The sequence below is a fragment of the Cibotium barometz genome, chromosome 31 (assembly GCF_041138505.1).
Source record: "Cibotium barometz isolate CiBa-2024 chromosome 31, ASM4113850v1, whole genome shotgun sequence".
Classification (NCBI taxonomy): Eukaryota; Viridiplantae; Streptophyta; class Polypodiopsida; order Cyatheales; family Cibotiaceae; genus Cibotium; species Cibotium barometz.
In genome coordinates, this window is record NC_141076.1 from 10,505,174 (window position 1) to 10,520,465 (window position 15,292).

The following is a 15,292-nucleotide window of genomic DNA, read 5'->3' on the forward strand; positions in this document are numbered from 1 at the left end:
ACTTTGATGAAGATCTATGCATCTGTTCCATCCAGTTCCCATTCCGTTCCTACCCTGTCCCTGAACACTGTCTTTGGTCTTCTTTCCTGAGAAATGAGTCTGGCACTCTCCCTCCATCCCTTGGAGGATCAACCTCCCCTGGAACCGTTACCTAAAAGCCTTTCCTGGTGTGCCCCAAGAGGCACCCAACTCACAAGACTGCCATCCCCTTGGCCTTTGTGAAACACCACCAACCAACCTCTTGGGAATTCTTCTCTGTCTTGTGTTCCTTGCCTTGGACCTCATACCTATGCACTTTCCTGTACTTTGGACTTGTGCACCTTCATATGGCACTGAATTAGTGTTTAGCCTTGCTGAGCCTGATGCTCTGATACCAATGTTACATGCGGAAGCTCTGGGAGGCTTCTTTCAGCCCTAAACACATCTTGGAACATGCTGATGCAAAAACGCAAACAGAAGAGAGAGAGAGGAGAGAGAGATAGCTAAGTATTCACTATATCATATAGTACAAAAAGGTACATCAGATTTGCAGCCCTCGGCTGCCTTCAATGAAAAGGTGAAAATACCTAATCTATGCCTAGTTCTATGACCCAGCCAAGCAAGGCTGAATGAGTCACAACAATGAGCCTTGGTGCCTTTTACAGGCTTGGGAGAGAACCCATGGACTGGTCGACTGCTGGTTGGTCAGGTCCAAAATAAATAATCCAACATTTAGCTGCAGCCGGCAGGTCATCCAGGTCATCAAGCGCTGGCTGACAGCTCACCTTGTCCTCCACCAGTTAACTCCTTTGCCAAATCAACCACCTAAGCTCCAGTCTGGTTCTGATCTGTCTTTATCTTGTTACCCTTCAAGAATAGCCTCTGAGTTTAGCCATTGCATGTCTTGCACATGACAATGATATACATATATACATATATTTTATGTACACACACGCGTGCACACAGACCCAAAGGTTCTATGAGACCAAAATAGTGTTACAATGGTTCTATGAAGGAACTAAGCCATGGAAAATGAAAAAGAGAAGCTACTTAAACAATAGTGATCACATGAAAATGCAAGATAGTCATGTGAATACAAGGTGTGTGTGTGTGTGTGTGAGAGAGAGAGAGAGAGAGAGAGAGAGAGAGTCTACTAAAGATCCAATGGGCCTGTGAGACCAAAGTGATACAATAATGTCCATGGCATATCTCATCATGGAATGGAAAATAAAGAGAAACAAGACAAACATAGCTATCTCACTGGTGTGATACAAAACTGTCCATGGAAACTCATCATGGAGTACTAGGAACATAAACATGAGAGGAGCATCGACTCCCCGTAGATGGTATACCACTCTCCAAAATATCAAGCATAGGGCTAATGAGTATGGCCGAGAGTGTGAGACATCATCCCCTTCTTACACACACACACACACACACACACACACACACACACACACACACAATGAAGAGGACTAGAGGCACAATCCCTCCCTTTTGAATCTGTCTTGATCGCAAGATGTCTATATAAGTACTTCAAATACATCTAGACCAACCACTTCCTCATAAGCTCGAAGTATATCTAAATAGTCCTTGAAGTACTTCTTTGGGATCTATTTGGCATCCAATAGCAAATAATTCTCGAATTCCAAGAGGAACTTTTGACCACGGTCTTTCCTCTTTTTCTCACAAAATGAAACTCAATCTGTTATGACTCTTCCGCCCCTGGTGGATCCTTCAAAACGAGTTTCTTTGGGGGTAACCTGTACATGGTTTCAATAAACTGTTATGGAAAACATTATATATCCTCCAATGATCTGAAAGGTCCAACTGATGTCATACATGGTTGATCTTCTTGATATTGTGAAAAGGTCCATATACCATCATTTCCATTTCTTGATTTTGGTAATCCCAAGGTAAATCCATAGCAATTTTCTCCCATTGAACATTCAATGGGTGCAATAATCCTGCTAGCTTTTGTTGGTCAAACTTGTCCTTTTGACAAACCAAACATTCTCGAACATATAACTCAATGTTCTTTTGCATACAAGGCCAATAAAAGTAGCTTTCCAAAGCTTGAGTTGTAGTGGAGCAAGCCTTTTTTTGGCCTCGAATCCTTTGTCACATAAACGGGTTTGCTTCATAAGAAAAACCCTTTTTGATGACATAGGAAGTCGCCAAATCTTTATTCTATAATCTATTCCAAAACATCTTTGAAGTCCTCTGTGGTAGCATAAAGATCCTTCATCAAAGTGAAATCCATTGAGTAACCCATAGAAACCTCATGGCTAAGGGCTTTCCGAGATAATGCATCTGCTACCTTGTTTTTTTTAACGTTCATAGGCCACAATATAGCCTTCTTGGCTCAAGACTGCTCCAATGCAATCTTCATCATATTGAAACCACAAAAAGGTCTAGAATAACCAACACCGGTCCTTTGCTAGCATAAAGTCTCAATGCTTCAAAAGGGTTTTGTTTCAGCTTTGGTCCACAAAGATTCACAAAGATTCCATAGCTTTATTTGTCAAAACATGCAATGGGCTAAGCACCTCTGCAAACCACTTGACGAACGTCCTGGCACGATGTCAATCTGATTATCTTTCGATCTCTCTGGCGTCTTTGCCTTCCTTTCCCTTACTTGTTCCGAGGAAGCTGCATGGGAGAGAGCAGGCCTAGGAGTAGCTTCCCTCTCTCCTCCTCTCTCCTCCATAAGAAATAGAACGGGTAGCTCTAGATCCTTCTGCAATGGTGACTCGAAGATAGGCTTTAACAGCTTCAACTCCTTCGGCTTTAGTGGCTCAATCCTTGATGAAATCTGCAAACATTTGAGCCCTTCTTTGGTCCTGTTCTCTCTTGGTTCTCCAAGAATGAAATTCTTCGTCTCTCTGAGAGGTCGTTTGAACTGTTGAAAGTCATGGTACTCTTCTAATGTCATGGCCGCGGTTTCATGATAAATAGATTGACGGTATTGGGTCTCATTTTTAAGTCTTGTATTCGTCTTATAGTTTTTCCCTTCATTAGGCCCTTGGTCTCCCTCTGTTCTCGACATGGCTCTGTCACCCCAAGAAAGTTACTTCCAGAGAATTCCTACCTTGATACCACTGTAAGCCCAGCGGGGCGTGCAGTCACAGACTCAACCACGTGTTTAAGAGATAAAGATATAAAGAGAGAGGGGGGGAGAGAGAAAGATATAAAGAGAGAGGGGGGGAGAGAGAAAGATATAAAGAGAGAGGCCGCGGTTTCATGATAAATAGATTGACAATGTTGGGTCCCATTTTTAAGTCTTGTATTGGCCTTATAGTTTTTCCCTTCATTAGGCCCTTGGTCTCCCTTTGCTCTCGACATGGCTTTGTCACCCCAAGAAAGTTTCGTCCAGAGAATTCCTGCTTTAATACCACACGTGTTCAAGAGATAAAGATATAAAGAGAGAGGGGGGGAGAGAGAGAGAGAGAAGGGAATAAGGATCTTGCACAGTATACCACATTGAACGGGGATCAGGCCTCGCTCCCTTTCAGGAATTTATTCAGGAACAATCCACGGGCACGTTGGCCAGGATCAATACAATCAATGAATACAAAACAGACAGATATGCCGATGTAGGATATCCAAGTCGATGTCGATGTCGAGGCACGAGATCTTTGATGCCGTGCACACCACGGGGATGACCCACAAGTATCTCTCATCGGGCTAGTACCAAATCCAAATCCAATGAATCCAAGTCCAAATCAAATCCAAAACCAAGTTCAGATCAAGTCCAAGTGCAGATCCATGTCCAAGCTATATGTGTAAGTTCATGTTCATGTCCAAGTTCCATGCCCAAGCTCTATGTGCAAGTTCTCCATGTCTATGCTCCATGTCCAAGCTCTATGTTCCATGTCCAAGCTCTATGTCCAAGTTCATATCCAAGTTCAAATCCAAGTTCAAGTAGTCCAAGTTCCCATGAGTAATATAAACAACTTCTACAACCTTGTCGATGAAGAAAACCATGGAAAAGCTCTTTCTGGCAAGAAAACTGATATAAAACTTGTTTTAATGGTTTTTGGGCGATAAAAACATCCAAAAAGCAGTTTTTAGGATTCTTGGAGCAGTTTTAGGATTTTTAAAATCTTTAGGGTTTTTGAAGTTTCTGTCCGTACAGCTCCGTACATGCATTTATATCGCCTATGCATATGCCCATACAAGTCTAGGGCTGACCGTACATCTGAAAGGCAAGTTGGAGATGGCGAAGAAGAAGCTCTCCATGATCATAATGATGCCCCCACACACTCCACGATCTCCTTCATGATGCTACAAGAGAGGTTCAAGCCCTTTTATACTTGAAAAGGGCTCTACTTTTTGCCGAAAGCTTGTCCATGCTTTCGCTTTGCCTTTTTATGCTTTGCTTTTTTCTTTTTGCCTTTGCTTTTTGGCATTAGAGTTGCTTTTTGAGAAAGCGCCTTTTTGCTTTTTGGTCCTGCTCAGTCTCCTCTTTCCAATGGTGCCCTTGGCTTGTGGTCAACCCTGTTTGACTTTTTGCTTTTTCTTGCTTTTTGACCAAGAATGGTGCTTTTTCTTAATCAAACCTTATGGACCCTGTCCCCATGTCTTCTTCCACCTGTCTAGTGTCCGGGCATGGATTTCATCATGTGAAAAGAGACGGGAGGACCAAATAGTTACAAGAAAACCATGACCTTGGTCTTCCCAGGGTTACCTGCAAAAAGAAATCTTGTAGGGCATCCATATGCTTCTGTAGTCCCTCTTGTGAGTCTGCAATAAGCATCATATCATCAGCATATAAGAGAATAGACACAAGTTTGCTTGCTAGGGATGCCCCTCAAGCTGTGGCTCTATCAATTAAGTCTGAGATCTCGTCAATGTATAGCCCGAAGAGGGTGGGGGATAGCGGACAGCCCTGTTTCACCCCAATAGTACTAGATATCTCCTCTGAGAGTCCTCCAAGGCATCTCACCCTCCCAACCATATAAAGCAATAATGCCCCAAATCATGTTTGATGGAACCCCAAGGATCTGTAGGAGAGAGAGAGAGAGAGAGAGAGAGAGAGAGAGAGAGAGAGAGAGAGAGAGAGAGAGAAATGAAATGAAATGATATATTAACGTCTTCAGAAGGCCAAAATGACCTATGAGACCAAAAAGGTTACAACAATTGGTGGATCTGATACAATGTCTGTGTAAGAAAAGCTAAAAACAACTAAACAACTAACTGAAACTGAAACAACTATGAGGAAAAGTACGGTACTAGGAGCTCCTAATGGATAACATCTGGGAGGAAAACTCCAGCAACAAGGTAAGCATCATACACATCACTATCCAAAGATGTCTCTCATCGGTCGATGGCGGATATCCTCAATGTCCTCCATGGTGAGTACTCTGACTGGACGTCTCCCATGCCGTGCTAGTATGGTCCTGATCCTCTGAGAGAGAAACATCTACAGAAGACCCAAAGGGTCTATGTGACCAAAGTAGTAGTATAATATCTCCTTGAGAAATGCTGTGTGATGAAGGAAAACCTCAAGAAGAAATGACCTACCTTTGCTGAAACATGTGTCAAAGAGGGGTGAATACAAGCAGCACTGTGGCTGATACAAGGTGCCACCGTGCCAGTGTGCATAATAGGGAAAGTAGTGCAAACTGATAATGATGATATGGCAATGATGTCTCCCTCCCATGATGAGAGCTTTCCATGTTGCCGAAGGATATCCTGGATCTGTAGCTAACATATAGAGTGCCAAGGTCTTTGGGGTCGGGGCATCTGGCTCTCAAGAGGGATCACTCTCTGTGTGGTAACACCCTGGATGTGCGGGGCCAGAGGATGATCATGTGCTCGTGTATGAGATTGGTGACTTGTTTGTATCAAAAGACCCCAAGGATCTATGAGACCAAAAAGTAGTACAATGAGTCCATGAGAATATTGAGTCCTGGAAAAAAACTGGGAAAAAAGAAACTTCCTTACAATGTTGTGAGAGCCAGATAAGTGATACAATATGTCTCTATGTAGGATGAATGGGAGAGTGTGTAGCAAGACTCAGCTAATGATGCCATCCTTCTCCAACACAGATCGGAGGGTTGTAGCTCTCTCTCTCTTTTGAGATGGAAGCTCTCCATGTTGCCGAAGAATGTCTTGGATCTGCAGCTGACACGCAGAAGATTGGGATGCCGGGGGTCGAGGACGTATGGCCCTCAGAATGGATATAGCCCTCTCTCTGGTGACCCTATGGGTGTGGGGCGGCTGGAAGGTCACGTCTCGGGATGGCAGCCTCTGAAGTGGATGGGTGTGCACCAAAAAAATCTGTAATGGAGCTCTGAGAAAGGTCTTGTTAGCTCTTTCTCTCCGAGTGTTGCCTCAGCATGAAGTTTCTGTGAAAGAAAGAAAGTAAGTTCTATTAACGTCTACAAAAGATCCAAGGGTCTATGAGACCAAAAATGCTACAATGGATCCATGAGGTGGCTAGAACATGTTAAAAAAACATAAAGAAGAAGGCCAACTAGAACTGAAGGAAAACCATCCATGTGAATGTCAATCTGGGTGCTCGGCATCAATGTCTGCATTAGGCTGTCCACTTTCACTGTTTATGGAGGAGCACTCCCGTGTGTCTCTCGGATGATGGATCTCTCGGATGTGAAGCTGTTGAGTTGAACATCTCCTCGGGTCAATGGGTCTCGTGCGTCTAGCTTGCTGCACTTGGATCCTTTTGTCTAAGGAGACACCTAGGGAGGTGGGGTGGTACTGCTAAGGTGTGTCACTGTGTTGCCTGGACAGTCGGGTAGGGGCGCGCAGGTCATAGTGCGCTCGTGGTCGCCAGCGGGGGCCTCCATCCTGGGTTGGATGAAAGAAGCTTGTGAGGTATCTGAGGTCTGCATCTGTGTCTCTTCGCAGCTCCTGTCTCTGTGGTGATGCAGCTCCATCAGGTAGAGTCCTAGGCATCATTGATGTGGGATGTCAATGAACTGAGACAGTGGGCCTAATTTCTCCATGAAGAGGCAATGAAACCTCCCTCGTATCTCATAGTACATTGGGCATCTGAAAAGATGGCGCTCCTCCGTCTTGACCTCTAGTGAACAGAATCGGCAGATCCTATTCTTTCTAGCAATGCCCTCCACTCACCAGGTCTCCTTCTGCAGGCGATGTGGAGAGACATGATCTGGCTGATTGCAATCCTCATGGCCTGTGACGTGTTTGTGAAGATAACCGGGCTTGTGAATGAATGTCATCCTTGACCCTTGACCGTCATGGAGTGATACCGATAGAACTGCATCTTCATAGGAAGCTGCACACACACACACACACACACACACACACACACACACACACACACACACACACAGCGAGCGAGCGAGAGAGAGAGAGAGAGAGAGAGAGAGAGAGAGAGAGAGAGAGAGAGAGAGAGAGAGAGAGAGAGAGAGAGAGAGATTTTATTAACGTCTTCCAAAAGACCGAACTCGGCCTATGAGACAAATCGGAGTACCTGTATGGGGTATCATCTGTCATCCCAACAAAATGAAAAAGTACTCAACAAAAAAAAAAGCTGAATCTGGGTGTGCAGGGGATGGAGCTCTACTACTAGGAGAATGCAAAGCTATATGCATGGAGTATACAATCATGATATGCAACCTAGCTAGCTCCATCCTGTACCATACTGGGGGTATAAAATGGTATACATCAGTGAGGGGGGTGTCCACAGCTCCCTGAAGAACATGCCTGGGTGTGCTCTGAAGCGAGCCAGTCACTCCGCACCCTCTCTGTGAAACTGAGCTCTGATATCTGATCTCTGTCATCTCTCTCTGGTATAGGCGTGGTGTCCGAAAGCCAGGTGTCCTCTGTCTCCTGCGGGCTCTAAGTGTCTCTGCTCTCTGGAGAGTAATTCCCTGCCGTGTAGGGGCTGGGAGGGGGATGGATCTCTGAAAAAATGTAGTAATCTGTGTCTGTCGCCCCCCCGCTGGAGCTGTCTGAGCTTGTAATAATGTCTCTCTGTGGCGCTGTATGTCTAGAATGTATCTCCCCATTATGCGCTGGTCTGCTGCCTCAAAGATCTGGCGTAGGGAATGTGGCTCTCTGAATAAAATGGGATATCTCTCTCTGATGGCTGTATATGCTCTGCATCTGCATACATAATGCTCCTCACTCTCCACCTCCTCTCTGCACAATCTGCATACCCTCTCCTCTCGGGGGATCCGTGCTGCTCTGCCAGTCTCAATCTCCAATCGGTGTGATGAAACTCTGAGCTGACCAATAGCCACTCGGGAGCCGTGTGGTAGAAAGCCCTCCATGTATCTAGGCCTCTCTATAAATCCATCATCAGTGATACTCATGAAGTGATCTCTGTAGTATAGCATCTTCGGTGGAAGAGGCTGTGTAGGCGATATCCATGTCTCTCGTGTATAGAGCTGCCATAGATCGTGTCTCAATACTCTGTTCCTCTCACTATGAGAGAGACGGATATGTGGTGCATTCCTGTCATACTGGAATGGTGGTAGATGATCCATGTCTAGGCCATGCTGTGAGAACCAATGTGTGACCTGTGCATACCATGATCCTCTGTCTCCTGCCTCAGCCAGCTGTCTAGATGCCTCAAAAGCTCTGTATGACAATTTGTCCTGTGGCATCTCTCTGAATCTGTCTAGCAGGCATATAGTCTGAAATATGGCCTCTACCATCATAGGAGGCGCAGCAAACTCTGCTCGGATAATGTCATGAGGTACTGACGGTTTGCTGCGTATCATGCGTGCCATCATGAGGGCCTGTGGTCTCTCTATCTGTGTCCACCAATGGGTAGCAAGGCCTGGCGCCCATACCGCTGCTCCATACATCAATGCCGGTGTGACTAATGTGTCAAATAGCCACCCCTTCGTCCGGGGCTCCTGAAAATGTGCCTGGTGGCACTGTCTCTCTAGCATAGCCAATGCTGCATATCCCCGTGTCAATCTAGCTTTGGCTGCTGAACCCATGGTGAAGCGTGTGGCTGCTGCAGAGAAGGTAACCCCTAGGTACACGTATGATGTCACCACCTCCACCTGGCATCCTGCCAGAGTGAATGTCAGCTAACTCTTGCCCTGTCTCGATGTATGAAAGACCATAACCTTGGTTTTCCCAAGGTTCACAGTAAGACCTCTCTGTGTGCAGAAATCATCGAGTGCATGTAGATGCTGCTGTAGACCACCTGGAGACTCAGACACTAATACAATATCGTCAGCATAGAGCATAATATGTACTGAGGTGCCTGCTAAATCAACTCCATCTCCGCCTCCCCGTGTAATGAAGTCAGCCACCTCATCAATGTGTGGCATGCAAGTTCTCCTATGCTCAAGCTGCATCCTCGTGAGATCATCATCCAAGAAAATAGGAGCTCCCTCTAAACCTCGTAGTATGACCCTCTTCCTCATGAAGGTGACCCTCTCCGTCTCTCCTGCAAACTGTAGGATGAGGGCTCGCTTGCGTGTTGAGTCTTTCCCGGCTCTCCATGCTTTGGTGAAGGGGAGAGGGTGCTCTTCCTTGTAGCCGAGCTTCATGCATAGAAGCTGTCCATCTTTCTCGGGAGTGGAGTCGGGTGTCTCGGCTATACATGTGACTCGAATGTTGAGGCGGCGGGCATGCCTCATCTTCTCCTCCTCAATGGTGGTGTGAATGATTTGGTGTTCTTCCCTTTGAGTCTCCTCCCTCACTTCTTTACGGATGTTCTTCTTCACCACCTCGACCCATCCTGACTGCTTGGCTTCGAGCTTTCCCTCCATGTCCTTTGTGATCTCCTTGGAGATCTCTTCTTTGATGGCCGTGAGAGTGTTGTCATTGATCTCCCCTTCTTCCTTCTCAGCATTCTTGATGGCTACCATTTCCACTTTCAATGCACTCACCTCCTCCTTGAGTGCCGTGTTCTCTTGTTCGAGGTTCGTGACCCATGCTTCGAGAGCTATGATGTGCCGATGTAGTTTGTTTTCCACCTCATTGAGGTTGGAATCGGATGTCTTCTTGTTCTCCTTGATTAGTGCCTTCATTGCCATCTCGAGGGCCTCGAGTTTCTCTTGGAGACTCGGGGCCATCCCTCCAGGTCACTCTGCAGTCCTTCCCACATACAGGGAGGAGAGAGAGAGAGAGAGAGAGAGAGAGAGAGAGAGAGAGAGAGAGAGAGAAAGAGAGTTATGTTGCTGCCTTGGGGGCTTGAGCAAGGGTGGCTGGGGAGAGGTGGGGAAAGGCAAAATGGCGAACTGGGGGGCACAGAAAATGGCGAGCTGGGGGGCACAGGCGAACTGGCGGAAAGGGGTAAGCAGAGGCAAAATGGCGAACTGGGGCGAACTGGGGGGCACAGGCGAATTGGCGGGCACAGGCGAACGAGGTGAACTGGGGGGCACAGGCGAACTGGCGGAAAGGGGTAAGCAGAGGCAAAATGGTGAACTGGCGGAAAGGGGTAAGCAGAGGCAAAATGGCGAACTGGGGCGAACTGGAGGGCACAGGCAAACTGGGGGGCAGAGGCGAACGAGGCGAACTGGGGGGCACAGGCGAACTGGCGGAAAGGGGTAAGCAGAGGCGAACTGGTGAACTGGCGGAAAGGGGTAAGTAGAGGCAAAATGGCGAACTGGCGGGCACAGGCGAACTGGCGGAAAGGGGTAAGCAGAGGCGAAATGGCGAACTGGCGGAAAGGGGCGAACTGGGGCGAACTGGGGGGCACAGGCGAACCGGCGGGCAGAGGCGAACGAGGCGAACTGGGGGGAACAGGCGAACTGGCGGAAAGGGGTAAGCAGAGGAGAGAGAGAGAAAGAAAGTTATATTAACATCCACGGGAGGCGGAATCCGACCTATGGGACAGATCAGGTACATCCATTTACATTCCACTTTGGGTATCGATGCCAAAGAGGCATAAAACTGAAAAAAAAAAAACTCAAAATGAACTCCTAAGACTCTTAAGAGTTTAAATTACAATGGGTTCTATTGCATCTAGTTCGAAATTGAGGTTCAAAATAAAAATAGCTATATTTCATCCATGGATGGATTTGCTCTTGAGGGGGGTGGGGTACGGAATTCTTTAATGATTGCTTGTCCTCCTCTTGAGAGAGAGAGAGAGAGAGAGAGAGAGAGAGAGACAGAGAGAAATGAAATGATATATTAACGTCTTCAAAAGGCTAAAATGACCTATGAGACCAAAAAGGTTACAACAATTGGTGGATCTGAAACAATGTCTGTGTAAGAAAAAGCTAAAACAACTAAACAACTAACTGAAACTGAAACAGCAACGATGAGGAAAAGTAAGGACCTAATGGGCCTATGAGACCAAAGTGATACAATAATGTCGATGGCATATCTCATCATGGAACGGAGAGAGAGAGAGAGAGAGAGAGAGAGAGAGAGAGAGAGGCCATTCTAACAGTGATAAGGGGTTTTGAAGTCTTAATTCACAATCTTTTGGTATAAGTTTGACAAGTATGACATCACATTTTTTATATTCTACAATAGGGTTCAGCTTGGTGATGGTTTGAAGACTGTTATTCATAGTGACTACTCAGAGTGTTGGCCGTCTCTTCTCCCAAACATCAATGTGAATCTTAGAGCACAAGATCAGCAGCGGGTTTATGGGGCACTCTTTGCGTTGAGAATCCTTACCAGAAAATATGAGTACGTACTTCTCCTTAGTACAATCCTTGCCATGATAAAAGAAGTCGAAAATAAGTGTTTTTTTTCCTATGCATTAGAATAAAAATCTTCCTACAGGCAATGGTTTGATGTAAAGGCCTATCAAATTTTTATCTTTAATACAATGGCTGCTTTTATCCTGTAGTATGTTAACGGGATGTGATGGTAACAATACACTTTCTGCGTAGTTGAACTGTTTTCGTGTGATCTTCTCCATGTCGGCTTGCTTTTGCTGCTTCTCCATTGCCTTTTACCTGTTCTTCTGTTGTCCTATGAGGCTAGAGAGCATGATATTGGTCTCTAAACAACAAGCTTTATGGGGAAAGCACTAGGTTGATATTGCATAACTTTGCATGCGTATCTCACTTACATCAGAGTGGTTTAGGTTCTAAGCTTTGTAGAAGGTCTACATGTGGTGTAAGTAATAGAAACCCCCCCCACCCCCGCTCCCCAACACCCCTACAAAAAAAGCCTCTTTTTCTTTTACCTCTTTTCCATTTTTACACATCTTATACGAGTCTTCTCAAGAAGATGAGTTGAAGATGAATAGTTTCAGCCTGAGCAGCAGCCGATCAGTCCAAGGCTTCCTATTGCAGTAGTTTAGAGAGGACTACATAAGTTTTTCTTGCTTTTTTCATATCTTCCTCTTCATGCTTAGTAATCATTTCAGTACTGGGCATATTTTGTAGAATTTTTTCTTAAATTTGCAATCTTTATTTGGTTTAGCTATATTCATGGAGTTGATGATTTGAAGCTTTGTGAGTAGATTCTCATGAGAATCAAGATATCTTGTTGGTTTTTGGTAAGTTTGGGAAATAACTTGGAATTTCTTGGCAGATCAAAATTTCAAAGATTGTAGCTGTGCTCTGCTCGAAATTCCTCAAACAGAGCACTCCCCGCCCCCTCTCTTCTTTCTCTCCTTTAAAAAAGAAAAAAGAAAAAAGAAAAAAGAAAAAAAAAGAGCCTTCCCCATCCCACCCAAGAGAAAGGGGGGGTAGCAAGATTGATGTGCATTACGTATGTGAGTGTATTCTAGATGTGGCTCCAGACGTCAGCAGATTCAAGGGAAAATTTAGAGGCCAAGTTGAAAACTTTTGGGCAGCCAGGAAGGGATCTGCCTAGGTGCCAAAGTCAAGCACTCAGATGTGGACTGGCCCAGGGTGTGAACACACTTTATTGGGCTGTGGCCTGGCTGATCAGCAGGACATCGAACTGACGAGCCCTAGACCAGCCGGTCAGCCCTACGTATGCATATAAATAGGCAGCTGAGGGGCGCATCATGGATGAGAGCATACCACGCCAGATCAGCAGAGCCCGAGTCAGGAGCAGCAAGAGGTGAGTTGAGGGCGTTCCCTAGGAGCAAGATCTAGCCTGGGAACAACCGGAAGAGTCACCTTTTAACACACATAGAATAGGAGTCATGATCTGATTTGAATCTAGATCCCAGTTTGTCGCAGTACTATAATCATCTTTTGGCAATATACAATAGATGAGGTCTATCTTGCCTCCTCTGTGTGTGCGCGGTTTAAGTGATTAGGTTTAATCGGCGGTTGTTGGTGTTCATTAGATAGGCTTCCACAATACTTGTTACAGTGGTATCAAAGCACTAGGTCACCTAGAGAGCCCACAGCTAGTTGTGCATTAGTTTGCAGCCAGATGTGCGTTAGTTTGCATGCAGCCTAGGTCATGTTTGTGTGAGGGTTTGTTGCATGGAGCAGATTCATCTGCATAGGTTTGTGTTTGCATAAGAGTTTGCAGCGGAGCATCCCGCACTTGGATGCCACTTGGCCATATTTGTATAGCAGGTGCAGGACCCAGGGTCGTAACTGGCGCCTTGTGAGCCCCAGTTTGGGACGAGTCAGCCAAGGATCCACTTTAGAGTCCATGGTCAGGTGTAGAAGTCCTGGACATTGTCATGGTCAGGTGTGCATGTCCTGCACATGGAAGTAGTGCATGTCCCTCATTCAGGGTCACCATCTGGAATGTTGTAGAGGTTATTGTGCTTTGCCTAGAACACCAGATCTAGGCGGCAGCCTGTATCCAAGGAGGAGGCTTCTTCAAAACCAGAGGATGAGTGTGAAGGAGATGCGCACACATATTTGCATGCTTGAGTAATGGATTTTACGAAGAGGTTTGACCTATCTTCGAGTACTACTTGTGATGCCGTACTGAAGTCCAACAGTGCAAGGGACACCCCTGCCTGTTGGCATATGCGAGTCCTTGTTGACGAGCGGTTTTCATTTTGCAAGACTCCAAAGTTCTCAGAGAACCAACAATAAGGAGAGTTGGTGGGAACACTGAGAGCTGAGAGTCATACTGGGAGACCAGTCTCAGAGATCGATCATGAAAAAGATGCAAAGAGTTTAAGCTCCGGGATTTGTACAGTGACCAATACACTAGAGGATGTAGCACAACTGAAGTTATTAGAGGAAGAAGAGCAGGAAAAAGAGGACTTGTGCGTACAGATGGACCGGACTGGAAGTGAGCAAAGGTGAAGCATGTTCCCCTATGCTTCAATTGTAGGAGGGGATGCCACATGCGTCACATGCGTGAGTACAAGGTGGACATAGCTCTAGATATCAGCCAACTCAAGGGAAAGTTTAGAGGCAGAATTGGAACCTTTTGGGCAGCCATGAAGGTATCAGTCTAGGCATCCAAGTTAAGCGGACTGGCCCAATGTGTGAACACTCAGTACACAGACCTTTGTATGAATGTATGCTCTTATGTGTGTGCACGTGTGCGAGGGGTGTGTGCGTGTGGCAGCATATATTGATACCAAGTTCTACACCCACTATTGGGAACTGATGACGGTAGTGGGGATGTCGTAGTATCTAGTCCATACTATGCATGATAGAGTTGATGGTTTATTGTCTTGTGGATGACTATCATGAGGTTATCAATTGCACTTTCTTATAAGGTGAATTTGGGCATGTTCTTGGATTCATCTAGGTATATCTTTATGTTGTATTAGCGGACATGCAAATTTCACATTGTGAAGTTTTCGTCCAAGTTGCAGCCAGTTGATACTGTGTTAATTCTTTCTATCTTTAGTGGTGCATATGCCCTATCAACCACCTTTTTGTTGTAATAATTCTTTCTATTTGTTATAATCCTTAGTGCTAGGCTTCATTATGGCTAAGTCTGTCCTATATCTCTGGAGCTCTGACAGAAACTCAGTACACAAACCTTTGTATGAATGTATGCTCTTATGTGTGTGCGTGTGCGTGGGGTGTGTGTGTGTGTGTGTGTGCGCGACACTGTGTGTGGGAGCATATATTGATACCAAGTTCTACACCCACTATTGGGCACTGATGACGTTAGTGGGGATGTCGTAGTATCTAGTCCATACTATGCATGATGGAGTTGATGGTTTATTGTTTTGTAGATGACTACCATGAGGTTATAAATTGCACTTTCTTATAAGGTGAATTTGGGCATGTTCTTGGATTCATCTAGGTATATACACTTTATTGAGCTCTATGCTGACCAACTAACAAGACAACCAACCAACCAACCGGCCCTAGACCAGCCGACTAGTCCTACATATGCATATAAAAAGGAGGCTGAGGGGTAGACATATGATAGAATCCTATGCGAGAGCAACAGAAGTTAGGAGCAACAAGAGGTGAGTTGAGGATTAACAGATGGGTATGGTCTAAAGCTAGCAAACTGACTAATCAATCTAGCTATCGATATG

General features: G+C 45.6%; 1 protein-coding gene across 1 annotated transcript in view; it reads left to right on the forward strand.

Annotated features, from left to right (window-relative positions):
- LOC147620506 (importin beta-like SAD2) overlaps positions 1-15,292 on the forward strand; it is a 161,355-nt gene that overhangs the window by 32,558 nt on the left and 113,505 nt on the right. The window contains exon 4 of the mRNA XM_086824734.1: positions 11,419-11,577. Coding sequence (XP_086680860.1) covers positions 11,419-11,577 — 159 coding nt within the window. The remainder of the gene's footprint in view (positions 1-11,418; positions 11,578-15,292) is intronic.